This window comes from Salmo salar, chromosome ssa07 (assembly GCF_905237065.1).
Source record: "Salmo salar chromosome ssa07, Ssal_v3.1, whole genome shotgun sequence".
In the NCBI taxonomy this organism is placed as follows: Eukaryota; Metazoa; Chordata; class Actinopteri; order Salmoniformes; family Salmonidae; genus Salmo; species Salmo salar.
Window position 1 is genome coordinate 45929690 of NC_059448.1, and position 14001 is coordinate 45943690.

A 14001-nucleotide genomic window follows, 5' to 3' on the forward strand; every position below is an offset into this window, starting at 1 on the left:
ACATGCACTGGATGCATGCGGTAGATAAACGCAGGTAGTGGATGCATGCGGTAGATAAACGCGGGTAGTGGTTGCATGCGGTAGATAAACGCGGGTAGTAGATGCATGCGGTAGATAAACGCGGGTAGTGGATGCATGCGGTAGATAAACGCGGGTAGTGGACGCATGCGGTAGATAAACACGGGTAGTGGACGCATGCGGTAGATAAATGCGGGTAGTGGATGCATGCGGTAGATAAACAAGGGTAGTGGACGCATGCGGTAGATAAACGCGGGTAGTCGATGCATGCGGTAGATAAATGCAGGTAGTGGACGCATGAGGTAGATAAACGCGGGTAGTGGATGCATGCGGTAGATAAACAAGGGTAGTGGACGCATGCGGTAGATAAACGCGGGTAGTCGATGCATGCGGTAGATAAATGCAGGTAGTGGACGCATGAGGTAGATAAACGCGGGTAGTGGATGCATGCGGTAGATAAACACGGGTAGTGGTTGCATGCGGTAGATAAACGCAGGTAGTGGATGCATGAGGTAGATAAACGCGGGTAGTGGATGCATGCGGTAGATAAACACGGGTAGTGGATGCATGCGGTAGATAAACGCAGGTAGTGGATGCATGCGGTAGATAAACGCAGGTAGTGGATGCATGAGGTAGATAAACGCGGGTAGTGGATGCATGCGGTAGATAAACACGGGTAGTGGATGCATGCGGTAGATAAACGCAGGTAGTGGATGCATGCGGTAGATAAACGCAGGTAGTGCCCCTGTGAAAGCATCTTCCTGTCGTCTGAGCCTCTATTAAAGGGGACAAGTCAAACAACTAAAATCTGTGTGGTCAGACAGCCAAACCAAACCCATGTAAAGTAGGGTTCAATGAGACTGTGACCAGTAACAACGTCAATATCTAGCAACAGACCTAGATATTTAAATATATGTTTTTTAGGGGATTTTTTAAATGTTATTCCAGTGTAAAGAATGTAAATAACAACATCAAAGGCTGCGGAACTTCTACATAAGGACAGCCTGTCTATACTAGGAAACCCACTCAAACTGACAGTCATTAGTCTTATGCATAATGATAGGAGTTATGTTAGTGGTTTAAAGATAAAAATTAAAAAAATCCATTATTTTCTACTACATGTTCACAGTAAGTAGCACACAGATAACCACACTGCTGCAATGCCAAGTAGATAAACACTCAGTCATAAGACTGAATTATTTGTTGAATTTGTCAGCAAATACCCTACCTCTGGTAGATGATTTACATGGTGGTTACTCCGGCACTAGGCAGGTAATTACATTGTCACATGTAATTAGCCTACCTTGTCACAGAATGTTTTGAATGGGTAATTACAATGGAAATCTATTCATTAGACATTCACTCTTTAATTAAACTGTAATTTATTGTGTTTAATACCCATAATCTCCAGTTATTGATTAAATTGTAAATGTAGTGCAATATAGTGTATTTATTTGCAAAACCCATTAGCTGCCTGCCTTAGCAGAAACAACAGTGATGTTTGCTCTTACTGCCCAAAATATTATGATTGACTTTGTTTGGGTACATATAGTGGTCAGGGAGTGTGCTATTTCCCCTTTCTTGTACCAAGTTAAAAAGAGCTAGAAGTCTGTATGGATAAGTGCCAATGCAAATTTCTGATGGGTATGTCCTAGATCAGTTTAGCATAGTCTTGTCCCTCTATCCTCAGACTGTCAGACTGTCTGGTCTGTGGCATATGACACCAACGATCAACGTTTTGCATTCTGTATGCTATTGAAACACCTTTACCTGTGAAAGAGTGTGATGTTATGACCGCGAGATGGCCGGGGCTGATATTTTAGTCTGAACTGTAGGCAGTGTTGTAGGAGTAGAGGAATGTGACCGCAAGCCCTTTAGCCTCATTGCTGCAAAAGCATTCCGTCCTAAGTCTGGGTCCAGGGTTATGGACCATCAATAGAAAGGTCCACTGCGTGACAAACCACAGCCGACTGTCTGCCACCCACAAACTGGAAAATGACAACCCTCCAAAGTGGTGCTCGTTCAGAAGTCTCGTTGTAAGAGAAAATGAGTGAGTTGTGATTGCTTCCAGCCGGCGTGTGGGCGGGCTGGGGACGTGTCACGTTCATGTCACTCGCCAGGTCACCAGGTTGTCTGAAACTTACCCAGTAGGATAAGTCACATAGTGCCACCTGCTGGATCACTGGCTTCTGTGGAATTGTGGATGTCACCCAAGTCTGGGCCTGCAACAGTGATCGAAGGTATCAGTACCCTACGTACTGCTCTGGTCATGTGAAAATAGCTATTTCTTCTCACCCTAGACCCTGATGCGCATTAGTGGGGGCTGGTGGGATGAGCTATGGGAGAACAGGCTCATTGTAATAATATAATAAATGGAACGGAGTCCAACATGTGATTTCCACATGTTTGATGTTTTTGATACTGTTCCATATATACCATTCCAGCAATTACAATGAGCCTGTTCTCCTATAGCGCCTCCCACCAGCCTCCTCCAAGTTGCATGTTATGAATGATGATCATGATGCAGGAGCTCCCTCTAGTGTCAGTCCTTCACAAAAGAAATTGAACAAATTCTAATTATTTCACAACAGTTCAAACATGGAAACCAGGAGGGGTAGTAAGCTAACATATGACGTTTTTTAAGATGGTCATACCATGGATCATTTTGCTCTTAGATTTTTTTTATTTTAGGACTCCTTTAGGTATATATATAAAAAAAGACATTCAAATAATTAAGGAATAAGGATTTGAAGTGTCTGTCCTATATCTAGGAGATATACGAAAGCTCTGGAAATATTTGTTTTTTTTGGACACATATTTACCCCCTTATTTTTGTTGGCACAAAACTACCTCCATACTTCCATTAATTTGAATGGATTCAAATCAAATCAAATTGTATTTGTCACATGCGCTGAATACAACAGTTATAGACCTTACCATGAAATGCTTACTTACACGCCCTTAACCAACATTGCAGTTCAAGAGATAGAGTTAATAAAATATTGACTAAATAAACTAAAGTAAAAAATAAAATAGAAAGTAACACAATAAAATAACAATATCGAAGCTATATACCAGTGCCAGTGCCGAGTCAATGTGCAGGGGTACAGGTTAGTCAAGGTATATTGAACATGTAGGTAGGGGTAAAGTGACTATGCATAGATAATAAACAGTGAGTAGCAGCAGTGTAAAAACAAGGGGGGTGTCAATGTAAATAGTCCGGGTTGCCATTTGATTAATGTTCAGCAGTCTTATGGCTTGAGGGTAGAAGCTGTTAATGAGCCTTTTGGACCTAGACTCGGTGCTCCTGTACCGCTTGCCATACGGTAGCAGAGAGAACAGTCTTTGACTTGGGTGACTGGAGTCTTTGACAATTTTTTGGGCCTTCCTCTGACACGCCTAGTATATAGGTCCTGGATGGCAGGAAGCTCGGCCCAAGTGATGTACTGGGCCGTACGCACGACCCTCTGTAGCGCCTTACAGTCGGATCCCGAGTATTTGCCATACCAGGCGGTGATGCAACCAGTCAGGATGCTCTCAATGGTGCAGCTGTAGAACTTTTTGAGGATCTGGGGACCAATGCCAAATCTTTTCAGTCTCCTGAGGGGGAAAAGGCATTGTCGTACCCTCTTCATGACTGTCTTGATGTGTTTGGATCATGATAGTTTGTTGGTGATGTGGACACCAAGGAACTTGAAACTCTCGACCCGATCCACTACAGCCGCGTCGATGTGAATGGGGGTGTATTAGGCCCTCCTTTTCCTGTAGTCCACGATCAGCTGCTTTGTCTTGCTCACGTTGACGGAGAGGTTGTTGTCCTGGCACCACACTCCTCCATATAGGCTTTCTCGTCGTTGTCAGGGATCAGGCCTACCACTGTTGAGTCGTCAGCAAACTTAATGATGGTGTTGGAGTCGTGCTTGGCCACGCAGTCGTGGGTGAACAGGGAGTACAGTAGGGGACTAAGCACGCACCCCTGAGGGGCCCCCGTGTTGAGGATCAGTGTGGCAGATGTGTTGTTGTCTACCTTTACCACCTAGGGGCGGCCCGTCAGGAAGTCCAGGATCCAATTGCAGAGGGAGGTGTTTAGTCCCAGGGTCCTTAGCTTAGTGATGAGCTTTGTGGGCACTATGCTGTTGAGTGCTGAGCTGTAGTCAATTAACAGGATTCTCACATACAGTCCATTAGGAAAGTATTCAGACCCCTTCCCTTTTTCCATATTTTGTTACATTACAGCCTTATTCTAAAATTGACTAAATAAAAATATGTTCTCATCAATCTACACAAAATACCCCATAATGACAAAGTGAAAACAGGTTTTTAGAAATGTTTGCTAAAAAAAAGACCTTATTTACAAAAAGTACCAGTCAAAAATTTGGTCACACCTACTCATTCCAGGGTTTTTCTTTATTTATTTTTACTATATTCTACATTGTAGAATAATGGTGAAGGCATCAAAACTATGAAATAACACATATGGAAACATGTAGTAACCAAAAAAGTGTTAAACATCAAAATATATTTTACATTTGAGATTCTTTAAAGTAGCCGCCCTTTACCTTGATGACAGCTTTGCACACTCTTAGCATTCTCTCAACCAGTTTCACCTGGAATACATTTACAACAATCTTGAAGGAGTTCCCACATACGCTGAGCACTTGTTGGCTGCTTTTCCATCACCCTGCAGTCCAACTCATCCCAAACATTCTCAATTGGGTTGAGGTCGGGTGATTGGGATCGTATACAGAAAATAGCCCTATTTGGTAAAATACCATATTATGGCAAGAACAGGTCAAATAAGCAAAGAGAAACAACAGTCCATCATTACTTTAAGACATGAAGGTTAGTCATGAAGGTTAGTCAACCACCGTGTCTTTGTGAAATACACAGTAGGTGAACGGATGATCTCCGCATGTATGGTTCCCACCGTGAAGCATGAAGGAGGTGTGATGGTGTGGGGGTGCTTTGCTGGTGACACTGTCTGTGATTTATTTAGTATTCAAGGCACAGTTAACCAGCATGGCTACCACAGCATTCTGCAGCGATACGCCATCCCATCTGGTTTGCGCTTAGTGGGCTTATCATTTGTTTTTTCAACAGGACAATGAACTGACACCTCCAGACTGTGTAAGGGCTATTTGACCAAGAAGGAGAGTGATAGATTGCTGCATCGGATGACCTGGCATCCACAATCACCGAACCTCAACCCAATTGAGGTGGTTTGGGATGAGTTGGACTGCAGAGTGAGGAAGATCAGCCAACAAGTGCCCAACGTATGTGGGAACTCCTTTAAGATTGTTGAAAAATCATTCCAGGTGAAGCTGGTTGAGAGAATGCCAAGAGTGTGCAAAACTGTCATCAAAGCAAATGCTGGCTACTTTGAAGAATCTCAAATATGGAATATATTCTTATTTATTTAACACTTGTTTGGTCACTACATGTTTCCATATGTGTTATTTCATAGTTTTGATGTCTTCACTATTATTCTAGAATGTAGAGAATATTAAAAATAAAGAAAAACCCTTGAATGAGTAGGTGTGTCCAAACTTTTGACCGGTATTGTAAGTATTCAGATCCCCAGGTACATCCTGTTTCCATTGCTCATCCTTGAGATGTTTTTATAACTTGATTGGAGTCCATCTATGGTAAATTCAATTGATTGGACGTGATTTCGAAAGGCACACACCTGTCTATATAAGGTCCCAAAGTTGACAGTGCAATCCTATCTCGTAGAGCTCCGAGATAGGATTGTGTCGAGGCACAGATCTGGGGAAGGGTACCAAAAAATGTCAGCAGCATTGACGGTCCCAAAGAACACAGTGTTCTCCATCATTCTTAAATGGAAGAAGTTTGAAACCACCAAGACTCTTCCTAATGCTGGCAGCCCAGCCAAACTGAGCAATCGGGGGAGAAGGGCCTTGGTCAGGGAGGTGACCAAGAACCCAATGGTCACTCTGACAGAGCTCTAGAGGTCCTCTGTGGAGATGGGAGAACCTTCCAGAGGGACAACCTGTCACACCCTGATCTGTTTCACCTGTCTTTGTGATTCTCTCCACCCCCCTCCAGGTGTCACCCATCTTCCCCATCATCCCCTGTGTACTTATACCTGTGTTCTCTGTCTGTCTGTTGCCAGTTCGTCTTGTTTGTTCAAGCCTACCAGCGTTTTTTGTATCAGCTTCTGCTTTTCCCCCTGTCTCTCTTTTCTCATACTCCTGGTTTTGACCCCTGCCTGTCCTGACCTTGAGCTCGTCCTCCTGACCACTCTGCCTGCCCCTGAGCCTGCCTGCCGTCCTGTACCTTTGCCCCACCTCTGGATTATCGACCTCTGCCTGACCTGACCCTGAGCCTGCCTGCCTTCCTGTACCTTTGCCACTGTTGCTCTAATAAACATTGTTACTTCGACATAGTCTGCATCTGGGTCTTACCTGATTCCTGATACAACCATCTCTGCAGCACTCCACCAGTCAGGCCTTTATGGTAGAGTGGCCAGACGGAAGCTACTCCTCAGTAAAATGCACATGACAGCCTGCTTGGAGTTTGCCAAAAGGCACCTAAAAGACTCTCACACAATGAGAAACAAGATTCTCTGGTCTGATGAAACCAAGATTGAACTCTTTGGCCTGAATGCCAAGCGTCACGTCTGGAGGAAACCTGGCACCAACCCTACGGTGAAGCATGGGGGTGGCAGCATCAAGCTGTGGGGATGTTTTTCAGCAGAAGGGACTGGGACACTAGTCAGGATCAGAGGAAAGATGAACGGAGTAAAGTACAGAGAGATCGTTGATGAAAACCTGCTCCAGAGCGCTCAAGACCTCAGACTGGATTGACGGTTCACCTTCCAACAGGACAACGACCCTAAGCACACAGCCAAGACAATGCAGGAGTGGCTTCGGGACAAGTCTCTGAATGTCCTTGAGTGGCCAGCCAGAGGCCAAAGACTTGAACCCGATTGAACATCTCTGGAGAGACTTGAAAATAGCTGTGCAGCGACGCTCACCACCAACCTCACAGAGCTTAAGAGGATCTGCAGAGAAGAATGGGAGAAACTCCCCAAATACAGGTGTGCCATGCTTGTAGTGTCATACCCAAGAAGACTCGAGGCTGTAATCAATGCCAAAGGTGCTTCAACAAAGTGCTGAGTAAAGGGTCTGAATAGTTATATAAATGTGATATTTAAAAATAAAAAAATATATACATTTGCTAAAATTTCTAAAAACCTGTTTTTGCTTCGTCATTATGGGGTATTCTATGTAGATAGATGGGGGGGACAATTTAATCAATTTTAGAATAAGGCTGTAAATTAACAAAATTTTGAAAAAGTCGAGTGGCCTGAATACTTTACGAATGTACTGAAGGTTTTCCTTTTGTCCAGGTGGGAAAGGGTAGTGTGCAGTGCGATTGAGGTTACTTTCAGATGAGTGAGAGTCTCATCTTTCCATAAAGTGGTCACATTAGTTTGTAGCCCAAACCGTTCAAACACTACTAACGTTTTTGTGAGAAGACTGATTTTGGGGATTGTCTCATGGTCTGACACTCATGGTTGGCCTCTTTACAGCAATTGCGAAAAGCCGACATATGTGGATGCTGCGGATTGAGACGCAGGCCACGCAAAAAACAGAAATCTCTAGTTTAAACTGACAAATTTTGACAGGGATTTTTTTATTGTTACTTAGATTGATGTACAGCTTTAATGGAAAGTTGCCAGGAAAAAGCTGGAAAAATATGCTTAATGTCGTAATAATTAAACACAATGTTCCACCAGCATGCTAGAGCGGCTAACGCTACTTCTTGATGCTCAGCCGATCCGGTTGCAGCAGTCTGTTGTTTACCCCTGGCTGAACGGCGTGTATTTTTTATGAACACTGTATGCATCATTTTTCCAGTTTATTTTCCGGATGCTCGCCATTAAAGCTAGTTAAGAAGGAAATCGACACCCTTGCATCCTGAATGGAGGATGTTTTATGTACAAGCCGGTCGCCAGGAGACACAAGTGTATAGCCAGCTGCATACATTCCAGTTGGACACACATGACAAACGACATAAAATAAATAATAGTGCCATCTGCCAGGGCTACTTTACCAATAACCACCTCAAACATTTCCGCCAGCACTAACATTTTATACAGTGATGGAAAAAGTACCCAAACAAGCAATCAAATGTATTTATAAAGCCCTTTTTACGTCAGCCGATGTAAATTGTCATACTTGAGTAAAAGCAAAGATACCTTTATAGAAAATGACTCAAGTAAAAGTGAAAGCCACCGAGTAAAATTCTATTTGAGTAAAAGTCTAAAAGTATTTGGTTTAAATATACTTAAGGATCAAAAGTAAATGTAATTTCTAAAATACACTTAAATATCAAAAGTGAAAGTTAAAGTATAAATCATTTCAAATTAATAAAGCCAGGTGGCACAATGTTTTAATTTATGTGTTTTAAACACTGACATAATTTACAAACAAAGCCCCCTCTAAAAAATAAATAAATAAAATAATATTTACCAAAAAAAAGCTACAAAAGCATTCCTGTTCAGTGAGTCCACCAGTTCAGAGGCAGTAGGGATGACCAGGGATTTTCTCTTGATAAGTGCAGTGAATTTGACAATTTTTGTTTCCTGCTAAGCATTCAACTTGTAATGAGTACTTTTGGGTGTCAATGAAAATGTATAGAGTAACAAGTACAGTATTTTCTTTATGAATGTAGTGAAGTAGAAGTAAAAGTTGTCCAAAAGGAAAGTAAAGTAAAGTACGGATACCCCCAAAAATGGCTTAAGTAGTTCTTTAAACTATTTTTACTTAAGTACTTACACCATTGCTGTTATATTGCACTTTCTTAAAATGTATCTTTCTTAAAATGTATATTTATGTTGCTAAACCTGTACAACTCTTATTAAATTAATTAAATTGATATCGTTAATTCACACAACAACAAAAACAAATTTAGCTCATCCAATTTTGTCGATTTTTAGCCCTGAAACAGAGGCCACAAATAACACTTGCTACATCTACAAGTTCAATTACATAATTTACAAATCAATTTTTTTTAAAGCACCAAACATGTTTGTACCACACAAAACCTCTCGAACTGTTAATTGATTAATGATTGTTGATTCATCTTTAAAGATACTTTGGTATAATCTGATCCTAGACATGGGGTTATAGATTCGTGAAAGTTGTATTTCTTCTCAGCAGATTCGCCTCTTCTCACCAGCTCACACAGATGGAACAAGGAGGGTTGGTTATAAAAATCTTTGCGAAGATGTCCATTGTTTCTCGTTGCGTCCTCTGTCCTCGTCACACATTGAATGAGAAAGCCAGAGGTCCCGCCCCTGTGACATTCTTCTTCATTCGGTTTTGAGAAGGAGACGAAGAGAGAGGAGATAGGACGCAACGATTTTGAAATTGAAATCTCCCTTTGTCTCACACAAGTGAAGAACAAACGACGAATCATCGAATCTGAATCGTCAGATTTGTAATCACATTTTCGGGCGGGATGATTGAAAGTTTGTTTTCGTGGATCAGTGACCACTGTTGAAAATCTGCATAGTATGTTTTATGGCTACTTTTATGATACGATCAGTAAAACATTTGAGCAATAATATAATTTTGACCATCGCTAAATGAAAAGAACTGATATGGAGCGACCATCGAGGTTTGTAACCAAAGCTTACCTTCTTTATTACCTAAGCCTCGCTAGCTATTACAGTAACTTGCTAACGTAACGTTAGCCAGTAGTACGAGCTGACAGCACAGACTAGAGAAATGTATTGCTTTGCTTGATCTTTAGTCTCGGAAATCCCAGACCTACATTGGGACATTGTAGGTGGCAACCCGTCTGTCTGTCTAGGTCTTGCCAAATCTTGTCACTTATAAGGCGTGTGTGTGTGTGTGTGTGTGTGTGTGTGTGTGTGGTTGGTTGGTTTTTATTGATTTATTATTCTTTTTTTTTTACAGGAAGACAAAGCTTGTAAATTATTCCGATTTCCAGGAATTGGATGATGGTATGTCAAATCCAATGTATTTCATACATTTATGGTGTAAATAGCAAGTTGGTGTTGCAATTCCCTTCTCCTTTTATGGTTTGTATGTAATCATGTGTTCCACTGTTTCTGATCATGTGAAACAGATGATGATTTTGCCTCTGTGAAAGCACCACCCAGCAAAAAAGCCAAGGAGAGTGTGAAAGAACCAGCACAGGAGAAAAGCAAGAAACCCTCAAACAAGACCTCCAGTCAAGAGACTGGCTCACAGCCCATAAGCCACAAGGACAGGTAGGAAGTTGAATCAGAAACAAGCAGAAACCACCCTTAAAAGCTTTACTAAACAACACCATATATTCAATAGAATTTATTGTTGTTTCTTTGTTCCTCAATAAATATGTTGTGGAGACAAAAGGTATGAAACATTCTTAACAGTTTTGTAGTGTGTGACGGCGCCTATGTATACAGAAGCATGCATGCAGAACACAAACACACTGAATGTCCTTGTTGCCCTCTGTCAGTGCCCCTTCACCTTATTCTGCATAGTGACAGATAAACAATAACAAATACCCAGTTGCAGGCAGTATTAGAGACACTGTGTCTAGATGGTGTATGTAATGACATCAGGCTGACCACTGGCCCAGAGAACTCCATAAATCAGTGCTCAAACTCAAATGAGTCTTTTAGCCAGACGCGTTGCTTGTGATCTGCCATGCATCAAATCACAAAAAGACACAATGTGTGGTGAATCATTGGCAAGGTCTCTGAGGCCAGTGGCAGTAAGGGTGTTTTGATGTGTCATGGTGACACAGAGTGACAGTCACTCTGAATGTAACCTTGTGATCAATCTGCTCTATGTTGATCAGTATTGTCTGTGAAACTGCAGCTCAGGATGACCAGAATTCACCTACACGTATCACGTGTTACATGTCAACTTTGTCACACTTTTGTCACATGTCCCTTTGAGAAGGCCTTTAATGTATCAGAATTGTACCTGTTGTTTTTCAGGAAACCATTGGATGAGAAGCTGTATGACAGAGATTTGGAAGCAGCTCTTACTTTGTCGTTGCTTAAAACCACCGAGATAAATGAGGAACAATGTTCTTATAATCCAGGTTTGCATTGGACTGTTGATTCTTTACAACTGGTGTTTGAAACATTGCTGTTCAACAGCAAAACAGCAATTTGGAGGGGTTTGGCTCATTGGTAGATTTATCACAATGTGCACATTACATAGAGTAGAGAATAGATGACACACATGTCTCACCTACTGTCAACAATTATTTGCAATTTAATTGAGTTTTATTCTATTTATTTTTAGAAAGATGTGTCAAGAATCAACCGCAAAAAGATGGTGAAAATCTGGATCCATCATTACGCCTTTCTAACTGCAGTGTGGACATCAATCATTTGGGTATTTATTTTTTATATCTAAAATGCATGTGTGGTGATGCTACAAATGCCCACCACTGACAAATCTCTTTAATATTATTGGATCCCATGCTTTTGCATGTCACAGACACTAGTGATCCCTTTGTGATTAGATCATCTCCTCCCTTAGGCCTTGACCAGATCACGAATGATCGGGGATCCCCTTGCGCCCCCTCCAGACAGAGGAAGGCAGCCTCCAAGGCTACAGAGCAGCAAAGGAGCATGCTGAAGGATGGCGATGAGGACTACAATCCCAAAGGGACACCAGGTTGTCATAGCAACAAAATGGCATAGGCTCTTTGTTTTTCTACATTCCAGGTGTATTTCATGACACACATTTGTTGTGTACTGTATACTGAATATTCCATTCTATTCAGATTCAGAGAGTGATGCTGATTTCAGTGATCCAGCTGAAAGTGGTGATGATGATGAGTTCACAATAAAGAAACCAGAGAAAAAGAAGAAAAACACAAAAGAGAAGACAGCTAAGAAGGAGCAACCAAAAGCTAAACCTCAGGCGGCCTCAAAGGAAGAAAAGCAGCCTTCAAAACCATCAAAAACCAAACCACATTTGACAGGTACTTAATAGCTTTAGGAACTACTTTTACGCTGGATGTAGTAGAACTGCCATTCTAATAACTCAATCTCTTTATGCTCCCAACCTGTAGAGTTTCAATCAAATTGTCCTTCTGTGCCTTACAGGGACTCCCAGTCTAAAAACTCCCACCTTAGGTAGAAGTCCAACTGCTAAGCCTGCTTCCGTGCCCAAGAGGTCTCCTGCCGCTTCTCCTGTCTCCAGACCTGCAGTCTCTGGCAGACCTGCAGTCTCTGGTAGTCCAGCAGGGGGCAGAATACCCAAGTGGAATCCTCCAGGTAAGACTGACTGAAAGGTCAAGGAGGTCATCGTAATCTCTTAATCATAAGCAGGTGTAGGACTGCATGTTTGGAAACAAGGTTGTGCCTTGTATTCAGGCATTTTAAGACCCAGTTCACCCATTATTTTTCTCATTCAACTTGTCATCAGGTCATGTTGGAAGAAGTCCCGGCTCATCACAGAGTGCCCCAGTGAAGTCTCCAGGGCAGGGTCTAAGACTTGGACTGTCTCGCATGGTGCGGGTTAAACCCCTACACCCCAGTGTTGCTAGTCACTGACCCCACCTATCTATTAAAGAGGAGCGCTGTGCCTCTGCGTAATTGACAGTTAACTTTCAGGATTCCTTTTGTAATCCTCTAGATCTGTCTATTTTAATAAGAGGCATTCAAATTGTACTGTTAATTAGTATTTGTCTGGTGTCATACATGCGCTCATTTTATAGCAGCTCATCTTTTGGACCATTTGAATTAACAAAGGTCAGTTCCCAACTTTTACTGTTATTAGGCCTACAGCAAAGCCTTTAGATTTCAAACCCTTTGTGTCTTTTATTATTTCAGAGAGGTTTTTGTCTTCTGTCTGTTTAGTTTTCACTCAAACATGTAAAAGAAATGGTGCAATGGCGCACTCTGCTGGATACAATAATCTTAAAATGCTAAATGATCATTGTTAAAGGGACTGAGACCCTGCCCCTGTTTCGGTAAGAAGCTGAGGGATGAGGCTGGAGAAATGTAACCACTCTGAAATTCATAGATAGAGCTGTGGATGCAAGGACTGACCATATAGTAAAAACTATAGTTTTTACCATGTTTTGAGGCTATATACCCAAAGTGCAAAAACAGGTTGAATCAACTTTATTTTCACGCCATTTCAACCCCAAAAAAATCTATGTGATGAAGTTGAATCAACGTGGAAAACTGATTGGATTTTCAAAAAGTCAAGGTAAGGGTATTTCATTTTATTTTTCACCCAACTTTTAACCTAAAACGAGATGACATTTGTTGTTAATTTCATGTTAAATTCACGTTAGTTGACAACTAAACTAAATGTAAATCAAAACGAGAAGTTGAACTGAAGGCTGTGGCTAGTGTTTGTTTGCATTTAATGTATTAACAAACATTGGGAGTAAAACAGCTTATATTTTGGGGTCTGATGGGGTATGACCATTGAACTAACCTCATGAGCCATTTATATGTTATATTCTTCAAGAATCAATGGGCCAATATCATTAATTTTAAAAGTAAAACAATGGATGTAGCAACTGCAGAATGCCCCTTTTATATAACGTTTTACCTTGATTTTATGAACATCTAGTAGAATAGGCTATGTACGTGTTCTATTTGTGTTTAAGGTTTTGTGGATTTTGTTGTTTAGCGAAATCTTTGTACAATGTGTAAATATAAAACATTAAAGATTCAATAGAAACTAACTTTTTATGTAGTGAGCATGTTTCCAGTATAGCCTGTATAGGTATAATGAGTTTGTTCAGCATCTCCGTCTGTTATGGAACATTGTGGACAGCTGCTTTTTGAGTGAATGATAATTCTCATTGCTCCCAAAACCAGAAATGGAAAGTGAATCACCAAACATTATCATGATTTTTTTGGCGTTACATAATGCGTTGTTTTACGTGTTGATTTCACTTTTAGTGCTGATCAGTCAACAGCGCGCCGCCGTCAGTCCGAATGTATCTCCATTACGACAT

At 41.4% G+C, this 14001-nt stretch overlaps 1 protein-coding gene across 1 annotated transcript; it reads left to right on the forward strand.

The window, feature by feature from the left end:
* Positions 1-9225: 9225 nt before the first annotated feature.
* Positions 9226-13725, forward strand: LOC106609453 (RAD51-associated protein 1-like). The gene is given in 10 exon segments (XM_014208306.2): positions 9226-9633; positions 9636-9666; positions 9969-10015; positions 10141-10285; positions 11003-11109; positions 11316-11408; positions 11556-11693; positions 11803-12003; positions 12128-12298; positions 12450-13725. Coding segments are annotated over 10 exon segments (1125 nt in total). The 5' UTR covers positions 9226-9569; the 3' UTR covers positions 12578-13725.
* Positions 13726-14001: the final 276 nt, after the last annotated feature.